Source organism: Saimiri boliviensis, chromosome 6 (assembly GCF_048565385.1).
Source record: "Saimiri boliviensis isolate mSaiBol1 chromosome 6, mSaiBol1.pri, whole genome shotgun sequence".
Classification (NCBI taxonomy): Eukaryota; Metazoa; Chordata; class Mammalia; order Primates; family Cebidae; genus Saimiri; species Saimiri boliviensis.
The window spans coordinates 63,757,443-63,784,306 of record NC_133454.1 but is presented as its reverse complement, the minus strand read 5'-3'; the positions used below and the strand labels follow the sequence as shown (position 1 = coordinate 63,784,306).

The following is a 26,864-nucleotide window of genomic DNA, read 5'->3' as shown; positions in this document are numbered from 1 at the left end:
GGATTATTATATCTCAAATATGTAAAAAATTATTTTAACCTGACCTTATTAGTGCTCTTTATCCAAACCAAAGGTTAGATGCACAACTTCTGATGGTATAAATATTCATAATTAATACCATCTGGATGTAACTTTCCTGGTAGCCTGTGGTGGTGCCTGGCTAATCTCTCCAATTTTCTGCTTTACGTTACCCCATTCCTTGATTTGAACGTTCACGCATTTTGATTCTGTGCTTTGGGACTGGGTGAGGAAAAGGCTGATTGACTATCTGCGTTGCCACTATTGAAGAATTAGAAAGAATAATTTTCCTCATTGCTAGAGTGGAAAGTGTTTACAGTTTAATCATGGTGGGCTTTTTTAGTATCTAATTTTGGTGGATGTTAGCAGCAGTGTTTAGGCTAGTCTGGGGGAGAAAGTTGAGGAGCAGACTGGGGAAGAGAGAAAGGAGATGCTCTGAGGAAGCTGCATTTGAAAATAGAGAACTCACTTGGATTAAAAAATGCCAAATTTTCTTACTACAACATCAACAAAACAAAATTCCCCAAAGCAACTCTAGATTTGTTCACTTCTTCTACTGATGAATACATAATGAGTAAGGCAGGATTGATTCAAGAACCTTTTCTTTGCGGTTCATTTGGACGTGTAAATGTACAATTCATTCATCAGCTGTTTCCCTAGGCTTTTCCCAGGACCAGAAGTGTCTGTTCTTGTCATCTGGAGGCCAGCATTGTTTTCTCATACCTTTTGGAAACAGCTGGATTGCAACAATCTTTGTTCTTTCAAAAATTAGAACTATCACATACAAATATTTCCCTCTGGTCACTAAGGAGAGACTTAATCTGGAGTTTAGACCAGGAGCCAGAGATTTTTCCTGGCTTCCTCCCCGATTTGCTGTGGGAAACCTGCAAATTACTAAGGCTTCACGGACACAAAACTGGGTTTACATGAAGGTAAGGATGGTGTTAAAATTTGCCAGAAGCAGAGATTACAGTTAGTCAAGTGTTGGGAGTTCAAAAGTGCTTAGAAATCAGGAAACATGTTAAAAATAGCTTTCTCTGAGATTGCTCTGAAAGATTTATGTTTAATCTTTTTGTTGATCAAAGATGGAGCTCAATGCCTGGCTCTAGCTATTTATTTGTACTGGTTGATTTGTACTGGTTGATATATGTACTGGTTGATTTGTTAATTAGGACAAACTATCTCTATTTATTACAACCAATTTATTAGTGGCAAACCATGAATTATTCGGGTTCATTTTCTCAAGTGTGGGAGTTCCCAAATGGAACAGAAACTATGCATTGTGATTCTGTCATGGCTGCCAATGAGGTACTCCAGAAATTTAAAACCACAGAGCCTCGGCATCACTTTTTTGGTGGCGGTCGTTGGGGGGGTTGTTTTATCTAACAGAGGAGCGTCTGTGAAAGGAGAGACAAAGCTTTGGCCAATGGCGACATAATTAGAGGAACAGGATAATTAGAAATAAATTATAACTTCTTCCACCAACCACTGCCGGAGGTAAACTGGCAGCTTACGGAAGCCCACGGCTGGGTTCTAGTTTGGGGTCCCGTTCTGGACGCTCCGGCCAACGCAGGAGCATGACAAGGATGGGCTCTGAAAAACTGAAGCCTTCCCCCAAAACACACGCCGTGACTCAAGACCCGGCTGGAGTCCGATATTCCTAAAGCCCCTTGAAGACACCGGCTCCCGAATCCCCCGCGCCCGCCCGCACGCTCGCCTTCGTCCACATGCCTCACGTCCTGTGTGTCAGTCTCTGTGAATGAATGATGCACACGCACTTGGGAAAGTATGCCGCTACTGGGAGGGGCGGGACCGGGTGACCAAGCCCTCAAGAATGCGTGGAGAATGAGACGGACTTTCCCGGCACGGTGGAGGCGGCCCGTGCGCCCTTCCCGCCCCGGCCTGGGTGCCCCGGCCCCGGGCTCCGCGCGCTGCGCCTCCGCGGCCCCGACGGGGTCCCGCGCTCGCCCGCCCTTCCTTTCGCTTTGGGCCGCGGGCGGCGATTGGTCGCGGCGCTCGGCCCCACCCCCGACGCCCCCCCCGCCCCGACGCCCCGCCCCTCCCCGCCCCGACGCCCCGCCCCCGTTCCCCACCGCGGACAACGCCGGGCCCGGGGCGCGCGGACCCAGCGGCCGAGACGCGGCGCCGCGAGAAACGCCCTAAAGAGGAGGGGAGAGCGCGGGACGGCGAGAGGGAGGGAGAGCGGCCGGGAGCGCGAGGGCGAGAGCGAGCGAGGCAGCCGCCGGCGGAGCGGAGGGAGCGGGCGAGGGCCGGGCGGGAGGAGCGGGCGCGGCGCGGGCGAGGCTGGGAGCCGAGCGCGCTCACTTGGCCGCAAAGTGCCAACTTCCCCTGGAGTGCCGGGCGCGCACCGTCTGGGCGCGGGGGACAGGAAGGCAGTGGGAATTTGATATTTTAGGGAAGAGATTCGGATCTCCCCCGTCCCCTTCCCCTTGTTACTGATCCCCATTAAAAAGAAAAACAACAGTAACTGCAAACTTGCTACCATCCCGTCCGTCCCCCGCTCCTGGCACCATGAAGGCGGCCGTCGATCTCAAGCCGACTCTCACCATCATCAAGACGGAAAAAGTCGATCTGGAGCTTTTCCCCTCCCCGGGTGAGTGGCGACGGCCGAGGCCCCCACCCAAGCTCTCGGCCAGAGGCCAGGGGTCCCCTGGACTTCTCCCTCCTTTCGCTGTTCCCTTCTGGGCGGTGCAGTTCTTCAGGAGCGGGGGATGCTGTTGGCAGCTGGATTAGGAGGACAAGGAGGAGGAGGAGGAGGAGGAGGAGGAGGAGGACGACTGTTGGTGGCCCGAGACCCTTGGTTTAGGGGGTGGCATTTATTTTCACAGCTGTGTTTTTGTTAGTGATGGGGAAAAGCTTATAGAATTTCCAGTGTCCCATTCCTGCTTTTTTATTTTCCCAAAAGAGCGAGAACCCTCTGGTCTTATTCCTTAATGATAAGGGGAGATGGACGCTGCCTCAGAGGACATCATCCCCTGACTCCATGTCCCCTAGAACGGATGCTGGGTAGAGGGCCGCAGGCAGTCTAACGGGCTGGCCTTCAGGCAGATTTTCAAATAACGTCTTGCCTCCCCAAGCGTCCATGTCACAAGCCTTGCCCCTCTTCTGGGTTGAGGATGAGGAGACCGGAGGAGAACTGAAATTATCCTCTTGACTTCGGGAAACGTCTGACCCTATTCATGCAGGTTGCTTACTTTACCTGTTTCTACTCTGCCATAAATTTTTCTTCTGGTACCAAAGGTCCATTGGAAGGAAAGCATCCAACACCCAAATGTGACTTTGTGTCTTTGGTTCATGGTGGTGTCCAACTCTCATTTGTATGCATTTGAAGAAGACAAGGATAGGAAGTTTGTTTGTTTGTTTGTTTGTTTGCTGTCTTTGACACACATATTGGTGCTAAGCAGTTTAAGGGAGTCTGGCCTTACAGAATTTTGGAACAAATGCAGTTGGAAAGGGAAAGATGCTTTCTTTTAGGATAAGGCACTGCCAGCTATCCTTAGAGATGAGTGATTTTGGAGGTGAAGCTATATAGAAATATATAGGGAGAAGGCAGTACATCCTGGAAAATAATTGCAAGAACAGGCTCCTCTGTTGTATCTGATTATCAGTAAGTTTAGTTGCTGCCCCCTGTGAATAACACTTCTTTGCCTCTGCCATAATTTATTGCTTACTTTAACCCTTTCTTAATCTGCTTAAACTTTCAACACAACCAAGCTGTTGTTTTGTCATTCTGAGGTCCTTCAGAAATATTAATAAAGACATGTAGGTCATGCTTTCCACGCCCCCCCCACCCCCCCGGGGCCCCCTGACATTCAGCTCCAGGACTGCTGTGCACAGAAGGCTGAGATTGTGTCACCTCTCAAGGATGATGGTGGTCAGAGCAATGCCCTGAGCGCAACTGGGGCCATGGAGACATTGCAGGCACTTAGGCCTACGATTCAGAGATGATGTTTCTAAAGATGGTTGTATTGGGGGTTCAAGGAAGCCAGAATGAGTTCTGTTTGTCACAGTTGATTCAAACCATATATAGAAGTGAAAGCATAGTTCACAACAAAGATATAAACTCAACGAATAGGTCTTTTCCTTAAGAACGGCTTGTTTATATGTGTGTTATGGGTGTGTATGGGGGAAGAGACAGATTTGGTCATCTGGGAAATATCGTGTCGATATGCCAGTCCACATACCTAAAATACATCTTTCATCCTGGGAATGAAAAAGAGCCCCCGGCAACACATGTTTCAGATCACAGCGAACAGCTGAAGCAATTTTTTTTGGTAATTTAATATTAAATATTAGTAGAGACAGCGTATATGGTGCTATTCAGTTATTGATTAAAAATAAACTCTGGGCAAGTAACTTTCTTTAGCTTTCTCATCTGTAAATTGGGGACGATAGGGCCTAACACTACAGTCAGTGTCCACTATAATAAGCATATTTGCAATGGCTTTTTCAAGAAAGATTTCCAAGCCACTGGTCATCTTTTGTATATGACCTTCAATACGACAAAATTTCAACTGGCCAAAGAAATTGGGCAGTCTTCTGCCATTCATTGTAAAGAGGTTTGATTTCTAGCACCATTATTTATTATCTAGGGGAAAATAAAGACAGAAACTTGAAAAAATACATAGACTATAATCAACTATTTTTTTTTTTTTTTCTGGTCGTTTAGTTGCTTATATGTGAACATTATACCCATACCTCAGAGAGGAAAATAGAGTTACAGAAAAAGTAAATAATTGACATAAAAATAGGTAGTGAGCCAGTGGCTGAAGTATAATCAATTCCTTTTTCTAACTTCTCAATGTCTATTGCTTTGAGTAGTGTTGCAAGTTACCTTCCAAAAGCTTAGCAAAGAAACCCCAACTGAGACTTAACTTGCAGGTGCAAAGGAAGGATGGGAGAAACTGTTTCTGGGCAGGGCTGTCTGCTTTTGTTGGTGGAAGGATAAGACACTAAGTGTGGATTTGCCTTGCCCATCCGACCATATAGGACATGTGTTTAAAGTTTAACTTCTTACAGCCTAGCTTTTTATCCGCAGCTGTGACTTAAATATTTGTCAGAATGATTTCTTTGGGTTGCTTAGTTTCTTATGCAAGGAGACAGCTAGTGTGGGATCTTATCTGGCTTAAATGATTAAACCAGAATTTCCTCCTCATCCCCTCCCCAATTCATGAGTGCCAAACAGAGGCAGCAAGGAAGTGGGGTGTCCAAACCAGAGCCGCAAGACCTGTATTATTTGTCTTCCTGGCTAGGACCTGACCAAGAACCTTTATGCACTTTTATTCTATTTTGAGACTTCACAGGAGTTTGACAGCGTTAAGTACCAAATTAACATATACTCTGAAATAACATTAGAATTGACTTTTCCTTGCAAGTGTAAGTGTAAGGTGGGATATGCTGTCTGATTGCAACAGTGTGATTGCAAGAATCTTAAATAGCTTAAAAACAAGCAGCCATTGGGTTCACTCCTGGTTCTCTCCTGGTGGAGCCTGCTGCGAGGGGCTGGGTGCCAAAGCCAACACATTCCCAAGCCACTTAATTTTTCCTTTCCTTCACCACTCTGCTCTACCTTCTTGGTGAGGTGAGCTTAATGCCTAGATAAGAGCAGGAGCTCTAATCCTGGATATTCCGTTTTATAAGAATAAAAGGATCAGCTTCTTAACCCATCCGCCCCCAGCAGAGGGTGTCCATCCGTCAGGAACATGCATTGTACTTAGAGATAGGAAGAAGCTTTGTCCTTGCTCAGCTTGGTCTGTCTTTGTTTCTTCATCAGTGTAGACAAGAAAGAAGGGCAGAGCTGCCCAGGCTATGAGATCACTCGCTCACTGTGCTCCCAGATCGCCACCGACCATACTCCATTAGTGACTAAAGAGCCCCGTGGTTCAGAGCAGCGACTCTGGAGCCAGCCAGTCTGGATTTGAATCTCAGCTCGGCCACTTAGTAACTGTGTGACTTTGGACAAATGACTTAATCTCTCTGTGCCTCAGCTCCTGCATCTATAAAATGAGTGTAATCATTCTACTTCATAGCGTGAATGTGAGGATTAAATCTGTAAGTATGTGCAAAATCTTAAAACAGTGCCTGATCCATTATAACTCTTGTTTAACAGTTAACTACAAAACAAGTCAACAAAAAATGATCGTGACCAGCGTAGAATTTTCAGAGACCCATGAAATGTTTTTTAGGAGATAAGGTGGCTGTATTGTGTATCTCCTGATAATCTATTATTTGAGAGGGAAAGAAGAGTAAAGTTAAAAGAGGACTTTTTCACCTGCTTAGCTGAGCTCTCATGCCATGAAGCTTCATTCTGTTCTCCAGGGAGCAAACAGTGAGAGGTAACTTTCAGAGTGTCTTGAAGGCCATCTCTCACAGTTCGAGGCACAGGGGTTTGCCAGTTACTTTGGGTGATGCAGATTGTCATTGTCACCTCAGAGCAGGAAGGCGACCAAGTCTAGGGGCAAGGGAAACATTTGCAGGTTTGATGGAAAAGTCAAGTTTTCGATTATACAGGGCTGAGAAATGCATCATGTCCAGTTATTATAAAGCATCTCCTATTTTATTTATTTATTTGGTTGGCAGAGCGTGCATTCCTGACATTTTTGGTTGGTTTGTGTTGCTGGTTTTTTTTTTTTTTTTTTTGTCTGTGTAGACTTTTTTTTTTTTTTTTTTTTTTTTCTCTTAAAGAGGTCAGACCACCCTGTAGGAGCATTGCCTCCCTTTAGGAGACAAACCAGCCCGTGGTCAACCTCCTAGAGCCCAGCTCACTTTGGGCTCTGTCAAATCTCTGCAAAACTGAGAGCTGCTTAGTGTAGGTCAGGATTTTTCAGGAGAGTTTCCCTGTTTCAGAGTGGAGAAGATAACTCTACAATGGCTACAGTGACAGTATAATTACAGATGTCTCTCTGGTTTGTGTAATGAATAACCCATGGCTGTGGTGGCATTCCATGAGCTTGCATTGAAAGTAGTAGGTTCGTGCCACTCAAAAGTTGTTGGGATATTTCTCAAGCACACATTGAGTCTGCATTGTGTGCTGGACACAGTCAGCTGAAAGAGTACTTTTATGCTTCACCCTTACTCTGAGGTGTCGTGGACGTATTACTTTCTCCATTTTTCAGATGAGGAAATGGAGATTCTGAGAGATGCATACTTTGCTTAAGACCACACTCTAGAAATTTATAAACTGATGAGATGTAGGCATTATATACCTAAAATAAAAGCACCATGTTATTTTCAAAAACTCTGGAAATCAGAACACAGCAGGTAAGAGGCAGTGGTGGTCGGTACTCTGGGGGTTTAGGAGGCACAGTGGCTCCCTGCTGTTTCGGCAAGACTCCCCTGAGCTGAATTAGGTGGCCTCCTTGTTAGCCCAGTGCCTCCTATGGCTTGGAGAAAGGGTCCATCCTGTGGGCTGTCCACAGGCCTGGCAGTCCAGATGTGCTGCTTTAGAAAGATGTTTAAAAGTTTCAGCAGTGCTTACCTCAGATTGAAAGACAGAGAACCAGGGTTCTTGTTTTTCCATCATCTTCCAGGTGGCCTTGGCTCCCTCACAGGTGGGAAGGTGATTATGTTCACCTCCAAGGTCAAACCTTCACTGAGCCTCCAGATTCCGCCCATCTCATCTCTTTCATCACGGACGTTGCTGTGTATTGAATCTCTCACAATCAGGGTGATGAGACGTAGCTTGGCAAACGAGTTCATTTTCTTAAGTCAGTTAAAATTTAGTTTTCCTGCCTGCAGAGAGGCCTCAGTTAGTTGCATTTGCTACTTAGGCCTCAAATAAATTTTGTTTTTTCCCCTAAAATTTAGTTTTTTAAAAAAGTTTATTTCATGCATCAGGGCACATGGTCTGGAGTTGTTCTGGCACAAGGAAAGAAGGACAGCCCCAGGTGTCTACCTGTAGACCTGCCAGCTGTCCCAGCCCTTGGCTCACAGACGGGCACACTCCCCTGCCACTTGTTGAGGGTTAAGGCATTGGTTTCTTTATTACTGCACTATGGGGAACATTTGCCCGAATAATTAGTATGTGCCCACACTGTCACCGCAGAGAGAAATTTGTATATCAACAGCATCATCTCCATATTTTTGTTTAGCTCCTCCTTAACGAAGACCTCGTCTCCATTTCCCTGCTCACAGGGAACCTCTGATAGCATTTGCCTGTATGTTTGCTGTGTTCTAGGTCTACTCTTCACTCACAGCTGTTAAGCTGTTCTTAACTCAGGGTTAGGAATGTCAAGGCTATTCCCAGATCTATCATTTTTACTTGTCATGTGTCTGTAGCTACTTTCTGCTTTTTTTTTTTTCCTGTTGGGTTGATGATATCTTTTTAAAACTTCAGTGGATGTTTTCCAAATTGCATAAACAGGCTATTTCTACTTGGCTGCTTTTCTGAAGCCTTTGCCTATCTGCATCGCCTTTTCCTTCTCATTGTATAGTTTTTAATCTCCATGCAGATACAGAAAGAAATAGGTCTGTAGGGTAGATTGTGGTAGGTCTGGTTTCATTGGCAGAGAGCCATGCTTACAAACACACTCAAAATATTGCTATTCAAGCCATAAATATTTTATTGATCATTTGGCCAACTCCGTCGTATTTTCCAGGTGCTTTCCAGTGTCTGCTGCTTGGGTGCAAGCCTGTCACTTGACACTTCGAATGTGGCTTATTACTGCCCCTTTCATTTTTCTCAATTTTTCTTTCTTGTAGCACTTAATATTGTCTCTAAGAGTTGTAAAATATTGAGCCAGATAGTGCTCTTCTTAGACCCAAAGTAGCACTAGAAATTTTAAGGCTTTTAGACTTCAGATCATAATGGTGTAGAGATAGGGAAATCATATAATTTACTACCTAAGCTGGGGTATCCTTGAGAGTATAAAGTGAGACTGCATCAGAATGATACACATTAACTGGGGCACTCCCCACAGATGAGGGTCACCCGAGTTAGATACTAAATTTGGTCAGTCGTACTTTCTAGAATATCTTCTCTAAATTGCTAATTTTAGGGTTTAGACCATCTAAGTAAGCTAATAGGGCATGATTAAGAGTCTGAAGCCCTTTAAATTTAGTACGGTTTCCCCCAACCCTGAATTATATTTACAATTTGTTTCTCAGCATCTGAGAAACCCAAATCAACCTCAAACAAGTTCACTTCAAGTATTTGAAACCTCTTGGTAGCTTTTGGTAGCTGTGATAAACCATTGATTTTTGCTTTGCAAGGTTCTGTGGAGAAACTGTAAACTCTGCATGTGTGTGTATATGTGTGTGTGTGCGTGTGTGTGTGTGACAGAGAGATAAAACTGAACTTTGAAGTAGAGGGAAGTGTCTTTATTACACAAGTGAAGACAATTACAATTTTTGTTTTGTTTAAATGTTTATCGAAGATGAGAAGTTTTACTTTGGGCTAAAAAGGGCCAAAAACATGTTATGTTTTCTTTTTGTACTATTAAAGTGGGCAAAAACAAAAGCAAAAATAAAAAAAACATGCCCTCAGTTCTTTAGGAGGGGAGGAAGGGAATGGTGTAGTAATTGCAAAATTCTTTTTGAATTAAAAAAAGACAAGAAAAGGAATGTGGTTAGGTAAAGAGTAAGAAAATGTGAAAGAGCTAATGAAAGAATGAATGAAAGGAAACTATAACACAAAAAGATGAACGAATTTAAGTGATATTACATAGACTTTTGGAAAAGCCTCCATCTGGGCCAAGCATTACACCTGGTTAGGAATTCCAGGCTCAGGTAGCCCCATGGGCAGTATTGGGTCTGTTGTTTCATTTCTGAATACTTTAAATCCCTCATGGGTGGATGGTTAGGACAACTCAGATGAAGTCTTCCCTGAGTTCCAGGTGCTTCCATGGCAAAAAATGCAGGAGGACCAGTGTTTAAATTTATGAAAATATGTGTGGATCAATGATTGTTTGTATTTTCTGTGTTACTCTCATAGGTCAGCTTGATGGGAAACATGGGCACTTCTGAAGCATTTGAAGGAGGTGTAAGAACAGGGAAAGGATTATTTTCCATATAGAGAGCAGTGTGGGAAGAATGCTGCAAGTTTGGAATGAATGAGATGCTTAGATAAACATGAAGGAAAAAACTTACTTGTGGAAAGGGATGAAGGAAGGAAGTAGGAATCCAGGACCCAAAGAGCGTTTTGAACCTCAGGATGAATTTTGCCTTTGAAAGTAGGGATATTTAAGGGCACAGCAGAGTTACTGAGTAGGCTTATGAGCTAGGTAGTTTTTTTTGTGTGTTACTTTTCCTCCCACTCATACTGTTAGTTGTTAAAACCTCCGTATCAGTTTATCAGAATAAGCGTTAAACCTCAGAGAAGATGACAAAATCGATCAGGTACATATTTTCAAGGTACAAATGGAAAATAAAAAACCTCGGTCAGGCACAGAAATCTTCTAAGCCTGGTGAGTGTCTGTCGATACAGGTTTTTTTTGAAGTATTTAGGGTCTCCTCCTATGTGCCAGGTATTATACTTGTTCTCAACTAATGACATTTTTGTGTGCAGTTAGAGTTGTGTAACGCATTTAGAGTTGGGTGATGCATTATTATCATTCATGTTCAAAATAAGAATGTGTTGTTGAGTCTGATTTTCTTTTTATTTTTTGTAGAAATGAGGTCTTGCTGTGTTGCCCAAGTTGGCCCTAAACTTTTGGCCTCAAGCAATCTTTTCACCTTAGCCTCCTAAACTTTTGGGATTATAGGCATGAGCCACTGAGCCCACCTAAGTCTGATTTTGAAGTACCCTTTAGAAAATTTATTTCAGGAAATTTTCAGTGAAAGAGTTTCCATGTAACTGAGTTTTATACTTATAGTACTTACACATTTTTTCTATTTGATATCTCTTGCCAAAAATTTAATTTCAATAGTTATGCATTAGTTGTCTGACATCATTAAGATATGAAATAAATGCACAGAATGCAATGAAGAATCACAGATAATAAGGGAGACCTTACCGTATTTATTCCTTATCAGTAGGAATAAATATTGTGTATGAAATAAACAGTGTTCACTGTGTGGGGAGAGTGCAGGCTGGAGAGTCGGGAGTGTTGGGCCCCGGTGACAGCTCTGCATTGGTGTCTATCTGTGTGGCCTTAGGAAAGCCATTGCATTTTTATTCACCTAATTTTCTTCATTAGTCAAATAAATTCACTGGAACGATGACCTGTCAGATTTCTCCTAACACTGACATCTTATGATCTTAGGTAACATTTAAAACAGCCAAGGCTTGGAGAGAGCGTAGACTGCCATTCAAGAGGTAGGCAACGTGGAGATTTTAATTCTAATCCCTGAATTCTGTTAATAATGACTTAATCATTGAAGAATTCTGGGTGCCTTTGTAAAGGGTTACTTCCATAGAAAGAGATGTTAGAAATTGTTGCCAGCCTCAGCCTTGCTCACCATTGGGGAAATGGAGGCATGTGTCACGGGTAACCCTGAACCAAGAGTCACGCCTTCCTCCTAGTCTCCCCCAGGAAACAGCTTCCCTTTTCCACGAGCCCTTGCTGCATTTGCAGCGGAAGGCAGCTCCAGTCCCGGTTCTCACCTGGTGGAGGGAGATGTAAGTCAAGGGTCTAGTGGGTGAAGCAGCCAGTTCAGCTGCTACTGCAGGGCCAAGCCTGTAGGCTGAATGATGAACTTATTTCCTCCAATCTGTCTCTTGTTGATAGGCTACTCTGGTCCGAAACAGTCCCTTCTGCCTCGGGAATGCATTCTGCTGTTAGCCATGTCAGTGCTTCTTCCTGACAGGTCCAGTGAGTCAGGCCTCCAGCCTACTGTTTGCACAGAGGGACGGGCCAGGCCTGCATGCTTTGGGAACCCACAGAATGGTGTCTGGGTGGCCACCGGCTGACCCTTCAGTGGGCACAGGCTGCTTGGCACAGTTGGAGGCGGGCGAGAAACCACCTGCCTCGGCTTCCCCAGTCATCCCGGAAGCTACAAACATGTACTGGGGTGTGGTGGCAGTGGAATAGTGGTGCCCGCACCCGGGTGTTATCTGAATTCTCATCTGATTGATGTTATTTCTACTTTTTAAGAAAGGTCTGTCACAGATACCCTTCTCTTTCCAAAGCAGGGACCGAAGTTCAGCATGCCAGTTTTTGGGGGAAAACAAGGAAAACTCGTGCTGTGTAAGCACTTCTCATCTCCACCCATCTTGGCTTTTTCCCCTTCTGTTCTGTTTATTTTCTGTTAGTTATCGGGTGCTAACTCTGTGCCAATATCCTCATTATTTCACCCTAATAGTGAAGCATTATGATTGCCATTTCATAGATAAATAAACTGAGAGATTAAACGACTTGCCCAAGGTTGCAAAGCTGCTGAGTAGAGGAGTTTAGCTTCAAACCCAACTGTAGCTAGCTTTAAAATTCCATGTCTGTTGTCTTCAAAATTCTCAGAAACATTTGGGTGTTTGTGGAAATTGGGGGAAACACTAAGGTCTGTCTAAGCATATTGTTTACTAGTTCACCTTAATACTTGGCTATATCTGGTAGCATTTTACAGTTTGCCATGTGACTTCACCACATTTGAGCTCATGGTAATCCTTAGAGTTACCAACATTTTATAAATAAGGAAAGTGCAGTGCACCGATGCCAAGTTACCCTCCCAGGGTTCCAGGGCAAATAAGCAGAGAGTTAGAACATGAAGCTCCAGTCAGTTCCTCCAAATCCCCTGACATTTGAGTTCAGCCACATGCAGTTTAAACATTTCTTTGATTTGATGAGTATCTAGTACATTCACTTAAATGTAATAATAATGATAATAATAAACATTAGCTTGAGATCAAAGTGTCAACAAGGCATTCTTTTCTCTTTTGGTGGAGGTAGATTTCACCTGCATATTTTATGCATCTGTAACAAGTCCCACATAGTTGGCTGATTATTGAGCTTTGGGTAGGTAGCACAGATCGCTATGCACAGATGACTATGATATAGGCTCTGGAAAGGTTGTGCAGAGATGCATGTTGCTAAAGCACTGGTAAAATTGTTGGTAGACTGGCAAGTTAGTTCCTTCTCAAGGAAAAAATAAATGTGAATGATCCTATAGGTTACTAGACAGATATGCAGTTTTCGTCTGGGAAGGTTGACTTTGGATTTTGAGAAGTACATTTTTTTTCTTTGAAAATGAAGAGATTTGAAAAGAACTGTCCAATTTTTATTTACCTATTCTGAACTATAAGGCACATTGCTTTGTTCTTCTGCACCTCAGTTTATGCCTTTTAGTAAAGGAGGTCTGTTTTAATCAGTGAGAGCTTCAGGTGGCTGGAGGAAGGCTTCAGGAAAAATAAAACAAAATGAAAAAAAAAAAAACGTTAAATCGTATGCTGCATGTTATGAAAAGGAACTGTACCAAGGAGGCATACACAAGTTAATGCCATCTTAGATGAATAACTTTTTCACCCTGCTAGTTTCCATTTGGGACGTAGGGTATTTGCTGTGGCACCATGCATAGATACTCAGAGCTTAGCCAAGTTATATCAGATGTTCTCCCTAAAACAATGCAATGTCCCTTCCCCAAAAACATAAGCCCTCCTGGCCGGACCTTATTATGGTCATTATGGGAGCCATAACATTTCAAGCTTAAATCACAGATTTTTCATCTTGGAGGTATCCTTTTGGCATGCTGTTGTTTCCTTGGGAGTGAGTGTAAATCCTAAGTAGCCAGTATTGACCTTGGGTGCCTCTGGATTACTAGGGAAGAGGAGGTGGGATGGGAAGTTGGGTGGTACACCTGATTATAGCAAGAATGAAGATAATAGTTTTAAGTTTGGTGTTTTGAATCTCGGCACTACCTTTAATGCTTTATGTTATAAAGCAAATCCTAGTGACACCACAAAGTGTGTCTCCTCCTCAAATTGGGGTTCAGCACTATGGTTTGGTGCCCTCCATGTTCCAGCAGTTTTGGGTCAGGCTTAAGGGGTCCTTGGTCTTACTTTTCCTGGTTTGAATATTTTCTCTGTTCACTGGGCAGGTTAACATGGGTGGTCATCCTGTTACCCTCTGTTGCCTGGTGTGAGAATCAGGATACTCAAATCTGGCTTTACTTTAAGCCACCAGATATGGACACACATCTGTATTTGTATTCTTTTCCAAGAAGGATATTCCTAGAGAGTGAGCTGCCTTTCTTTCAGAGAGAGTGGGAAAGTTAATGAGTTCACATTTAGAAAGTACTCTGGAGTCTTTGGTGATTCAAGGAGTGTTATTAAATTAGTGGGAGATATGATACGGAGTGGGAATGCTAAATACATATGAACTCCCTAAGGGCGAGTAATGTGTATATGTATAGGAAATGCATCCTTGATTTCATATAAGATCAAGAGTTTAATCTTACACCTCCCTTGTCTCCTAATGGAAACCAAGCATTCTTCAAAATGGCTGGATGCTTGCTTTTCTTTACATGTCTGTGTTTCAGTTGGAGACGTGAGAGAAGTGAAGCTAATATTTACAGAGTACCTATTATGTCAGATACATTGCAATGTGCTTTACAGAAATACATAATCACATTCTTTAAACAACCCTTTGAAGTTGATGCCTTAATTCTCATTTTGTAGATAAAAAATTGAGTCCAAAAAAATTCAATTTGCCCAAAGCCATAGAGTTTCCAAGTCATAAATTTGATCTTAGACCTTTCTAGTTAACCAAGGCCTGCCTATTTAGAGTCCATTTGGAGAGAAAACTTTCTAACATTCTTCTAAGAGGTCTTGATTCTTGGGACGTTCTTCTACGTGATGTGTTCTCTGTCAGGCTCGTCATTATCAGGGGTAGGAAGAATGCACTCATTTCACTTACACGTATCAACCATTGGGATGTATTAGTAGAGGGAGAGTGAAAAAACATTTCACATGATTTCCATGGTGCATTTTCAAACCCAAAGTAGACACATGAAAGGTGGCTAGACAAATTTACTAAATTTTTGTGCAGAATTGGTCCTTTGGCCCCCATTTTCCATACTGGACAATTGAGGAATGAAGTGAGAGCTCTACCCCTTCTTGAGAATTCTCCAGGAAGGGGATATTCAGAGGTACAAGTCTAGGCCTTGAAGCCACTTGATGCAAGAGGAACGTTTGTAGAAAAATAAACACACACACAGAATGAATCAACGTATCCACCTGATGTTAACCTCTGATTCAGTTGGAGATTTTTAAAAATAAAGAATCTATTTCTGGATTTCTGAAAGTCTCACTGGCAGGGAGCTTTGTGACTTTTCCATCCCTTCACCCATCCTCTTCTCTAATAGATGATCTGATGAAAGAACTTTAAAATTTCAGGCTGACTGCAAAGTCTCCAAAGGATCTGGGGTGCTGGGTGAACCAAACAGCAATTGAGTTTTTAAATGAGATTGGGCCCTGGGTGACTTGTCACTGGTTTATCCTGGCTTTGATCAAAATGTCCTGCTTAGTGGCATGGTGCAGGCAGAGAGTGGTGAGCGAAGTTGATGCAAGTCTCCAGTTAGCCCCTTGCTTGCCTTGCTTTGTAAGAAAATATTTTCAGTGTTTTTATGGACAGACAAGTTCTAAGGAAGTAATACTTGAATTTCCAAAAGCTGGTGCAGAATAGATGCTAGGGTCCCCCTACACAAGCTAGTCACAAATCTCTTTATTAATCGACTCTAAATTCCTGTTCTAGAGGAGCCTAAATGAAATTCACCTTATTTAGTAATTGGTTCTTGGTTCTTACATTTGTCAGGTGGATTTATTTATGCCACCGGCTTCTTACCATGATCTTATAACACAGTGTTTAGATAAACTTTCTATTTCTCTTTGGGTAGATGAGCGCTCTAAGACAAAGGAGAGGAATTTACATTTAGGGTGCTTGATAGTAAGTAATCGAGTCCCTGAATCAGCCTCCCTTTCATTCTGTTGGTTACAATGGTATTCCTCACTGGAGGCAGCTCCATGTCCTTTGAAAGAGCAGGGTTTGGAGGTAAGGCAGCCCTGCCTTTGAATTCAGGCTTGATCTTTACTGATTTTTCCTTAGACAGATTATTTAACTTCTGTAAACCTTTATTTTCTGATCCTTGCAAAGGAGATAATAATCAAGAGCTTTCAGGGCAATTGTTAGGATTAGAGATAATTCCTGTGAGATACTTTCATACTTTTTCATTGCCACAGGGGCTCAATAAACCATCATCTTGTAGGCCACCAAATTCTGTACAAATGTTCATCGCTGCTGTTGCTGTTATTACTTCAGCGGTTGTTAAAACTGTGGTTACTGTTAACCTGGTTACAGAAAATTTTCCACTTGACACCTCCATAACCAAGTGGGCCAGAGCCGTCCCTGTGGCCAGTTCAATTATTTTCAAATGCCTGTCACGCATGCTTACCAAACCTGAGTTAGGACTTGAGTTATCATTCCAACTGTAAAGCATTATTTTTAGACATTGCTCTGGCCGCTTCAACAAGGCAGTTTTTTGGAATTGGTGTTACTAGGATTTAAAATTATTTTAATTGCTGAAATACATTCCTCTTTGCCTTGGAATCCTTTCTTTCCTGGGAGGTGACCTAGCCATCCAGGGTTTAAGAGAAAAACTTTATACCTGATAATAGAGCCAGGCAGGATTAGAACTCCTGTTCTCCCAGGTGTCACTTCCTGAGCCACGCTGGCTCTGGGAAGGTCCGGGTCAGTGAATTCATCTGACAGCCCCCTGAAGATAATAAAACTCAGGACAGAGAAAGCCCACCGACCTTTCCTTCTTCACCACGGTTCTTCCTCCTCTCCCCAGACAATGGCCATCCCAGTTCTAGCAGGCTTCCCTTAAGGAAGATGTCTGCAGAAACCATGCACCTCTGGGGTTTGTTGGCTACTGATTGCAATGGTTGATTTATAGCCAGAATCTGGCACCTAGAAAAGGGGATCCTGTGTCTTTAAACAGCTGTGTGCCAGTGTGTGTAAATGTGCTTGCTAATCCAGTGACTAATTCAGTATATTATAAAGCAGCACTGAGCCGGCTGCCAAGGCAGGGCTGGATCCCAACTGGAGTGGTGTGTAAGGCTCAGAGAATTATGTCTTGAATTCTGCCACACTGCCTATCGCTGAAATCTCGTCTGGTGTGTTCCCCGAACCAGAGTCAGCGCTGGCCTTCTGGTTCGTGTCTGCCCACTCCGCTCCCTCTCTCCTTCCCTCTCCCCTTCCCTCTCCCTCCCCTCTATTTCTCCCTCCATTTATTTACTCATGGAGGGTGGAGCCCACTGGATCTGAGTCAGGGCCAAGGAACCAATCAGAGGTGCTCTGGGGCATTCCAGGGACAAAACTCATGATCTCTCTCGGAAAATAATTTCCCAAAAAGATCCCTGGCATCACAGTATTGTGACTGCACTCTCCTCAGTTCCTGCGCACTGTGCCTGTGCCGCCCCCACACCCCACCGCCCTATCAGCTTTTCTTCTGTCTCCTCACTAGGGGCTGGAGGGGAAGAGCCCTGTCTGATGGAGACTTCTTCCCCCTGAGAATCTTACGCATATAAGCACAAAGATGCAAATATCACTTTAAATGAGCACTCGGCAGCCTCTTCTGGCAGCATCTTCAGGGTAGTGAAGTTGAGGGATTTTGTTTGTCTCCTGGAACCAACTGTGGCTCCTGTGGCTCTTCCTCTTTCGTCCTCACATGCGTAGTCCCAGAAGTTGCAGATACTAGGTGTCTGCCTCTGGAAATGGCCCATGCCCAGCCTCCCCCACGGTTGGTCTCCCAGTGAGCACTGCCTGGCTTCCATCTCACATGGATTTCCAGGGGGCAGAGGTGGCTGTGGGAGATCTCATATTCTCATCGTCATCTTCCCTTCCAGTAATGCCACCATCTGTCAGGGGTGCCATCATGGACACCTTGCCCTCCGTTCTGTGCCTCATGCCCTACACCCAGGACATCTTACGTGCACTCCTTCCTACCCCCTCCCCCAGTGCTTCTGGACCCAGCCAGTTCTGCTCAGTCTGAATTGCAAAACCTTCTGCTTCAGCCGTGATCCCAGCACTCATTGTGCACCGTGAGCAGGTCACTGTTACTTGTGTACTTAGGCAGTGTTTGCTTCCCCCACTAGAAGGGAAACTCTGCCTGGAGGATCTATGGCGCTCTTCACCAAGGTATTCATTGTTGGGCTTGTAGTCATAGGCCAGTAGCTTCGCTCTTTCTCTTTCTCTCTCTCTCTTTAAAATTTACTGTCTTCTAAAATTGAGATATCATTGACATAGCATTAAATTTACCATCTTTAAGTGTACAGGCCATGTATTCACAGAGTTGTGCAATTATCATCAATGTTTAATTCCAGAATGTTTTCATCACCCCCAAAAGAAGCCCCATGTCCATTTGCAGTGAGTGGCTCTTTCTGAATAAAAGCATGCTGTCCAGCTGGGATGTGAGGTGACGGCCCGTATTTCTGATCCTGAGCTCGGAGCACACACCTGAGGAAGAGCTGCGTCTCCCCAGTCTCAAAGGACTTTTTCAATCCCTCCTTCCTCATCACTCAAGCCCAGGGTTTATTCTGAGGGCTCACTGGTTAGGTTCCACTGTGTAGTGAGCTACTGTTGTCTGGACAAAGATAATGAGCGCTTTTACCAGCTGCATGCAGACAGTTCAGTCTGGAGAGCTTGGGGCTGTGGTGGCTGCAATTTCCTAATGGCTTCCTGATGAGGCAGAGCCATTTATTAGCAGCGGATGAGGGCTGCACATCCCAGTCTCTCCCTTTCCCACCTACCCAGGCAGATGGAGAGTGGCTTCAGCTCCCTCCGCCTTTTGCATTGATCACTTTTTTTCTGCTCGCCACCCATTGGTTGGTCTCGCCCATTGATCTGGAGATTGGGTCTGCCTGGCGACTTATAGCCTCTTGGGCTTGCTACTGGAAGAGGTGTCTGAGGCTGTCTGCCCTGGGTTCGCATGGGCGAGACTCTGGGGCAGCAGCAGGAACAACAGAATGCTGAAGACTGGGTGTTTGGAGCCATTAAAGAGAGGCCTGTTGGGAAGGAAAGGAAAAAAAAATCTGTGGGGTCTGGAAGAGATCACAATGAGGTGCATCTTTCCTGGAACCCCTTAGGTCTCTGCGTTCCAACTGCATTTGAGTTCAGAACTAGAGCTGCTTCTATTGCTTCGGGCCATGGCCTTTTTGGGGTTCAACAGATAGCTTCACTAATTAGATAGATCAGATTCAACTTACTGGCCAGTGCTCCCGATACTAAGTTCTGGCTTTGTCAGTGGGGTTTGTTGTATCCCCTCAACCATATCACCATGGCTCAGTGATCCTATGATCCTATTTGGAATATCAGCAGGACTAGAAGGGTAGTGGTATAAAACCTTAAAATGATATGAGGCACTCTGTTTGTCTTTCATTGCTTTTTAGATAAAGGTCCATAGATCACCGAAGTTAACTGCTGTCTTCACTCCTGGATTGGCAGAAATGACACCCTCAAATTTCAGAGTCATCAGACACCATGATGTCATGCTATTGGAGTTGACTGTTGAAAGTTGCTTGCTTAATATCCCTGGTATGCAACAGGGATCTTGGCTAGGAGGAAACTTTTCTACCTTAGAGTCTGGCCATTAGTATTCCAGACTTAAAACCTGAAATAGGAATGGATCTCATCATGGGTCTATAAAATCCGATCATGTTTATCAGATCTTTGCATGGTTCGTTCTTCTGTGATTCTTAATAACTTGGGGAGGAGTGGTGTTTATCTAGAATGATGAAGCAGGGCTTGATGGTAGTGAAGACAGGGGAGAAAACCTCTCCCTTCCAATCTACTGTCCAAGTCAACGGCAATGGTGTAGAGGGAAAAAAATGCTGAGAAAGAGCCAAGAGTTCTAGAATTAGTAACCACGTGACTTAAGGCAAGTTGATGTCACCTTGTGTTTCATTTTCCCCACCAGTAAAAGAAAAGGTTCGAACTAGATGACATCGAACGCCTCGTCTAATTGTATTCCAGGAATACTGTAGGAACCCTGACCAGTGGCAGAGCTTAGCTCCTCCTTCTCTCCACTTTTCATTCATTTTATAACTATGTGTGGTTGCCAGGAAAGAGAACATCCCTCCAAGGAGTTGTTAAAGTTTTATAGCAAAATGCTGTAAATTCCTCTTTTCTGCTTTTTGGCCCTGGATAAGGCTTTATGCATCATATAGCTAGAGCGAGGGCAGGCTAGAGGGACAGAGACAGGGAAATGTGTGAACACACCAGGAGAGTACTCGGGCTGATGGTTATTGCTCCAGACCATAAAAAAGGCCAAAGCTGAAGAGATACAGAGGCCAAAATTATAGATTAGGTAGGTCAACACAAATTTTGAGGTAGCTCAGATGATAGGTTTAGCAGTAAACCTAATGGTTTAGGGAGCATAACTATGCTCTCTTCAAAGCTTATCTCTCTAGGTCCCTCCTTTTCAGTGCAGGAAACTTGAGCTGGGACTCCACAATTATTACCTAAATCCCTGAAGTCTCAGGATTTCTGACTCCTCATTAAATACATACATTTGGATTTACTGCACTCCTGTATTCCATGAGATATGCCATGTTGGGGTGGCACCATCAGTTTTTGGTGTGTTTAGCTGGCATGCAGCCATTTTTTGGAGCCTGTGATAGGCAGAGAGACGGCCATCTTGTGAGCTTACATGCTATGGGTGGGGATTTCTGTATCTTCTCTGATGTCAGCCTTGCTTTAGGGTAAGAATGTGAGTTTCTCTGCCTTCTCTTGGCTCTTACCATGTGGTTTCCATGTGGCTCTCATGAATTACACTGGGATGATTCAGCAGAGCCCTTAGAGAAGGGATTCTTTAGCCTGTTGGGAGCAGGGAATGGGGGAGGAGTCAAGGCAGCAGTGTTTGAATGAAATACTGGACCAGGTCAGGTGACCCATGCACCCACGTAGATCCTCGCAGTTTGGGGTGTTTTAGGTGGTCAGTTGCTTCATCTGAGTTTCAGTCTCCACTATCTGAGTAGCATGAAAGATGTGCTAGTATGTTTGCTTGTTATGGGCTTGTGCACATCATCTGTTGTCCTGGTAGTTCAAATTTATGAGCACACCCTGCAGATGGTCTGGACCCTGAGCATCTTGACATACTTCTGAAGTCAGTGAAGAGCATGTGGGGCTGGGGAAGGAACATGATGCATCCCTTTTAATCATTCCTTGGTTCCTAGGGTTCCTAGCAGTATCCCGCATGTGCCTGCTCTGTGCTTACGTTTTTAAATTATAAAACATTTACGTGTTTGCTACTAGTTCCCACCCAAGGGGCTGACATTATCTGGGATATTGTCACTAAAATATCTTAAGCTCTTTAAAGGAAAAGGAGGGAAAAACAATCTTACTTAGATTTTTCTATCTCCTTACATGTTGGTTTTCCAGGAACAAGGTGGGAAGTTAGTGACAGGAACTTGAGGCATGAGTGGAAATCTGAAGTTACTCCTCAGGGGATCTCTTTGTTGAGCCCTGAATTTCTTGCCTTTGGGAGATTGCAGCTTTGCACTTAGGATTCTCAAGGCTATACCGTTGGACTGGATCCAGGGGGTGCAGTTACTAACTGTTGGTTTCCCATTAATGCTAAGGGCTGTTGGTGGAAACTCACAATGAAGGCATGCAGCAGGATAATGCCTGCAGGGGCTCACAGACTGTACCTCCCTCCCCGGCCCAGTCTCTCCTCACGTTCAGGTTGGTGTCTATCACAGGCTAATCTACCGGTGGCTCTTTTTAGTAAGCCTGTAGGAGGATTAAGGATATAAGTAACACAGTTGGGAAGGATTACAATTGATTATCTCTCCAAAGCCATGTTAGAGCAAAAGATGAAATTCCAGAAAATACAGATACCATCAAAAAGGGGCTGAAATAAAGGGAAGAAGGGATTGACCCTGAGATGTAATGCATACATATCTGTGAATTTCAGCTCTTGGCCTCTTTATTTGGCTCCAAAGAAGTGAGGAGGGAACTTTCCCAGGGAAAAGCTCCTTTATAGTGCTCCTAAACACGTATAGTTAAGAAACCTAATAAGACTGTTGTTTCGGAAACCATAGAGTTGCCTTCCATTGATTGGTGATTTTTTTTCCTTGGCATTCCCACCTTTGTGCGACCTTTGTAAAGAGAGGCCTTAATTGCTTTGGGCTGGGCGGAGAAGCAGTTACTTTCCTCATCTCTTCCTTCTCAGCAGTGGCTGTATTTTAGCAGAGGGCAAGCAACCTCATTGGGCTGACGAGAACCTTTAGGCTAAGAAGCTGCTATGCGAGGAAAAAAGAAGCCCATTTCTAAGCAGGCAGTCTTCTTGTGACCTCATCTTCCTCCCAACTTGGGTCCAGTTGGAGCTGTGCATGCAGGGCAGACTTCCAGTTCCTCCTGTCTGGGACTAACAGTGGCAGATATAAATAGACCAAGACTTTGTCTGTAGCCATTGTTCCCTAACTGCCCATTGTTTCTGGAAGCAAAGCATTGCTGTGGCTGCCTCGCTCTCTCTGGCTCTCTCTTTCTCTCTCTCACCACCCCACCCGCTTTCTCTGTCTTTCTCTCATTGTGCAGAGGTCGGAATTCCAGCTCAGCCATTTGCACCATCAGCCACCTTCGCACTTGTCTGATGCTTAGAGAAAAACTCGAAGGGAGAACTGGTTCCGCAACTGGTAGACCAACTGATTATTGTTACCTCATATTTTGATTCCAGTAATGCTTTTGTCTGAGTCTTTCCATGATATATTTGTGGTCAAGACAAAGATGTGTGGATCTAATGATAGTAAAGTCAGGAGGATTTGTAACTGGTTGAGCAACTATACCCAACGGGTCTTGATTAATGTGTCAGTGTCAGAGTAATGCATGGTCTCTGACGTTATGTTGTGGGGATCAGTACTTGCTCATTGCCTTTTCAACATTTTTATTAGGAGCTTAGAATAGGGAAAGATGCAGCAAGCACACTTAGTTCATTGCAGATGGTACAAAGCTGAGAGTGACAGCTAATAGGATGAGCACAGATTCACAATATGAAAGAGTTCTTAGAAACATGGATCAAAACAAAGTGAGGTTAATATGGATAAATGTGAAGCCCTATCGCGAAATTAATAAAATTCAGTCAATAGGTACAGAACTGGTCCACTATCAGTTTCTGTGGAGAAGTCCTGGCAGTGTGCTTTGAGTGGCTTTTGTAGTTAGGCTGTTAGATCAGGGTTGTCTTAGTCTGCACCATTCAAAGCTTATGGAGTAAGGTGATCATCTCATTGTTCTCATTTAACTTCTGAGAAACACAGTGTTCACCTGTGAGTGCTTACGATGCTTTTCAGGAACGTAGGCTTAGAGGAATGCTTCTAGGTGGAGCGAGGGGAATGGCCAAAAACCATGCCAACCTGAATGGTTGAAGGAACGAAGGAGTTTGGAAAGCTGGGCAGAAGTGATGAGAGGAGGAAGAAAGCAGGGGAAAAGCTGCCAGATAAAGACAGATTCTCACCCAACAGAACAAGGGCTGATTGATAGAACTCATAAGAAAGCAGATTTAAACTCAGTGTGTCTAATCATCTTTAAATGATCGTTTGGCTTATAAGTGAAATTGTGTAGCTCAAAAAGGATGGGGCCACCAAATGTCTTAAGTGAGAAGACTTCTGGGGGAGCCTGGTGGTTGTTTTTCAGGGTCTGCCCTACCCCTGATTACCACTCATCACCAAGTGCTCCTCCGTGGGTCTGGAAGCTGGGGCAGGGCGTGCATGCGTACTGTGTGGCTTCAGCTCCTGCGGCTGCCATATTGGGAATCCTTGGTCTGCTGTACTGGGAAAATGGATCGTGGATTCTTATTTCTCATTGTGGTTTCCTTGGGTTGAAAACAGACAGTTGCACTATGTGAATGCGTATGAGTATGCTTTTTCCTTCTCTGTCCAGATTTATTTATTAAAAGAAAAACACATCTGCATAAAAAAGCCTTAGAATGCAGGAAGAATGTCCACTTTGTTTTTCTTTCTGTAGTACTAAGACGTGGGGTTTCAGCTTCCTTTAAGAAGTTTTTGAAGACTGGCTTTCATCTCAAACAAGACTTTTTCCCATTGGAAAAACGGTCCTTTTTTGGTTTAAAAATGTATTTATATAATGTATAAATAAATAAGAAAGTTGAGAGAGAATTTCCTTTCAAAATTGATGAAAAAATGTTGCTTTCTGAACATCATTAATTGGGAGTCAGTCATTGCCTCTTCCAAGCCCATTGCCACTCTGCATTGTTTCTTTATTCTGGTTTACAACTTTCCAGTATTCCCTTTCTCTGCTTCCTCCTTTCTTTCCCTCTCTCCTCCCTTCTTGGCCAGTTCTCCCCCTCTCTCTGCTCCTAGTTCCAGCCTTCTCCCTTGGCAGCTACCCCCATGGCCACTGCACCACCTTCCCAGCCCCCGCTCCTCTTTCTTTTCTCTAAGCCTTTTTTCTTTCTGCCCTTCCCGGGCTAGCTTTGAAGGACTGGAACCCTCACTGGAAGAGGCCTGTCTCTGTGTTTGTTTCCTGCGTGGGAGGGAGAGGCAGGCCTTGAGAAAACAGTTCAAAAGTGCAGAAAAACGTTACCTCTTCCAGCCTAAATAAACGGGCTCCACTCCATTTGTTTGCCCAGATTTTTCCTTTGCCCATGGAGAAAAGTCCTCATCATACACCTTGCCCAGCCTGACCTTCTTGGTGATTCTCAGGGCCACTGCCCCCAAGCCTGTTTTACCCCCAGACCAAATGCCAAGTGGGCCCTGAGCCGAGGTGTGATCAGGCTAGTTCTGGGTAGGATGTGCAATGGAGCCTGCTATCAACAGAGTCTCAGGGACTGATGTTCTTCCCTGCTCCGAAAGAAATTTTTCTGTAATGAAAATGTTGGAGAAAATGAAAAAAGAAATGTGATCATACCCCATCATTTTTGCCTCATTTGCTTTTAATTCTGTGAATAGGTACAGGGGGGAAACACCTGGCTTCAGTGTCTGGCGATGTGGGATTGAGTCCTTGTCATATCACTCTACTGGCTTGATAATCGTGATTAAGTCACTTTTGTGAGCCTCAATTTCCTCACCTACATGATAAAGATAATAGTATATGTGCTTGTTTTGAAAAATCATGCTAGAATATTCAGTAAAACACTTTCTAAAAGATACAGTTCCATTCAAATAGCAGGAGTGATAATTACATGTGGGAGTTAAGTGAAATTAAAATAAATTGGTTAGCACAATTCACCAGCATCTGTAAGATCTCAGAGGATGAGGCCTCAAAGACTGATACGTAGTGGAAGCTGGGATTATAGCAAGATGTCAATGTCAAATATTCTCCATTGTCTTCTTGAGTGGGGTTGATACTAAAAGCCTTATGATCCTGTCTTGAGAGTTTTAGTGAAGTCAGGGCAGGAGTTTTCCTCGTTCAGAAGTGTAAGGTTTGGGAGGAACCAATAGAAAGGCAGTGTGGTTCTCTGCAAAGCCATGGCGCCTAAAGAACTCATTCTTTCCTCCTGAGTAACATAGAGACCATGGCTCTGCGTTTTTCTTCATAAAGAAGTCACACTGTTCTGGTACATTCAGGAACTGTAAAATATGTCATGTGGTGGGACTCAAGTGTAATTGTCTATGCAGGAAATACTTTGAAATGTGAACTACTTTGTAAATGGCTTGAAATAATCGTTTAAGAAGCTTAAATAATTCTTTAATGTACCCTGTTGAGATGGTCCTTGTATACAGGAGTCATAATTTCAATAGCTAAAATTTCCTTTTAAATCACTTGAGTGTCGTTAATTTGCAGGCCCATAAGTGACAGTTAAAACGCACTTGGTTTTGGCAAATTCCAAACGAGTTCTCAGCATAGGATAATACTTTTGCTTTGTGCCATATTGATTCTAAGGTGGAACTCTTAGGAAATTTTTACAACCGAAAGGCATCTTAGGTCCATCGGATTCCTGTCGTTCTGAAGTGTCATGGCAAACATATTTTAGATGCTTGCTGCAAAAAGTATTTTTCCCTCAGCAGATTTGGAGGATGCAGGATAGGTAAGACATTTGTCTCTTCTGTTAGAAAAAAAGTGCCAGTTTCAGGGGGTGTCAATTTCCATTTATATCTCAGAATCTGTTTTTTGCATTTGTGTTTCTTATTTTCTCAATCATTTGCTTGTACCTGGAAAAATTGTCAGATTCCTTCTTGGTGTCTCTGTAAGCATTGGGAAATAAAACCTTCTTTTTAGTCTTTGTATTTTAGAAGATGCTTTTCAGTACAATCAAGCAGCCAGTGATTTGTTGAGCACCTACTATGTCTTAGGTTTTGGCGTTTTCACACATAGTCCACTTAATCCTCACAGCAAGGCTGGTAGAGCATCCTAGAGAATGAAAGCGAGTTTCATCTGAGGGGCTTTGAGACCTGGTTTATGTGCCTTCACTTGCCAGGCTGCCCGAGAAAAACACATATTTAAAAACCTTTCCAGCAGGGTGCATTCATTCATGTATTGCTTATTTCAGGCCGTTTGCCCAATGTTTAGGGTGGGAGATTTGAACTAGTCTAAGGAAAGAGCGAGAAAATTTAACGACGGGACCCAGGGGGCAGTTCTGCTTTCTGGCTTGGATCCTGGAACGGAAGAGCCTCTCTGGGTTTCCCTGAACACCTGGAATTGATTTGGGTTTTGCTCTGACTTCGAAACATTTGCTGAGGTGGAGGATGGTGGAGGAGGTAGGAAAGAAATAAATCCAGTGATTAAAAATAGCTTGTGCATGTCAGGTGCCTGAGCGAATTTGAGAACATGCCTGCGATCCCTTTTGTCTGGCAGGTCTGAACTCCGGCGCTGCCGAATTACAACTGCTTTCATTTGTTTTTCCTGCTTCCCTACCATGTAATGGTCAAGGGCTCATTGGAACCATGTGTGAGCCTGGTGAGTCACCAAATCCTCAGGACTTCAGTGGTAATAATGTGTTAAAAC

At 43.8% G+C, this 26,864-nt stretch overlaps 1 protein-coding gene across 4 annotated transcripts in view; it reads left to right on the top strand.

Moving 5' to 3' along the window:
* Positions 1-26,864, top strand: part of ETS1 (ETS proto-oncogene 1, transcription factor) — a 129,407-nt gene that overhangs the window by 63,993 nt on the left and 38,550 nt on the right. Inside the window, exon 1 of one of the 4 annotated variants that reach the window (XM_003923518.4) lies at positions 2,161-2,632. The exons of the other annotated variants lie outside the window; for them this stretch is intronic. Within the exon in view, the coding sequence (XP_003923567.1) occupies positions 2,551-2,632 (82 nt within the window). The 5' untranslated portion in view covers positions 2,161-2,550. Of the gene's footprint in view, positions 1-2,160; positions 2,633-26,864 lie in introns of those variants that run through there. 4 annotated transcript variants of the gene reach the window in all.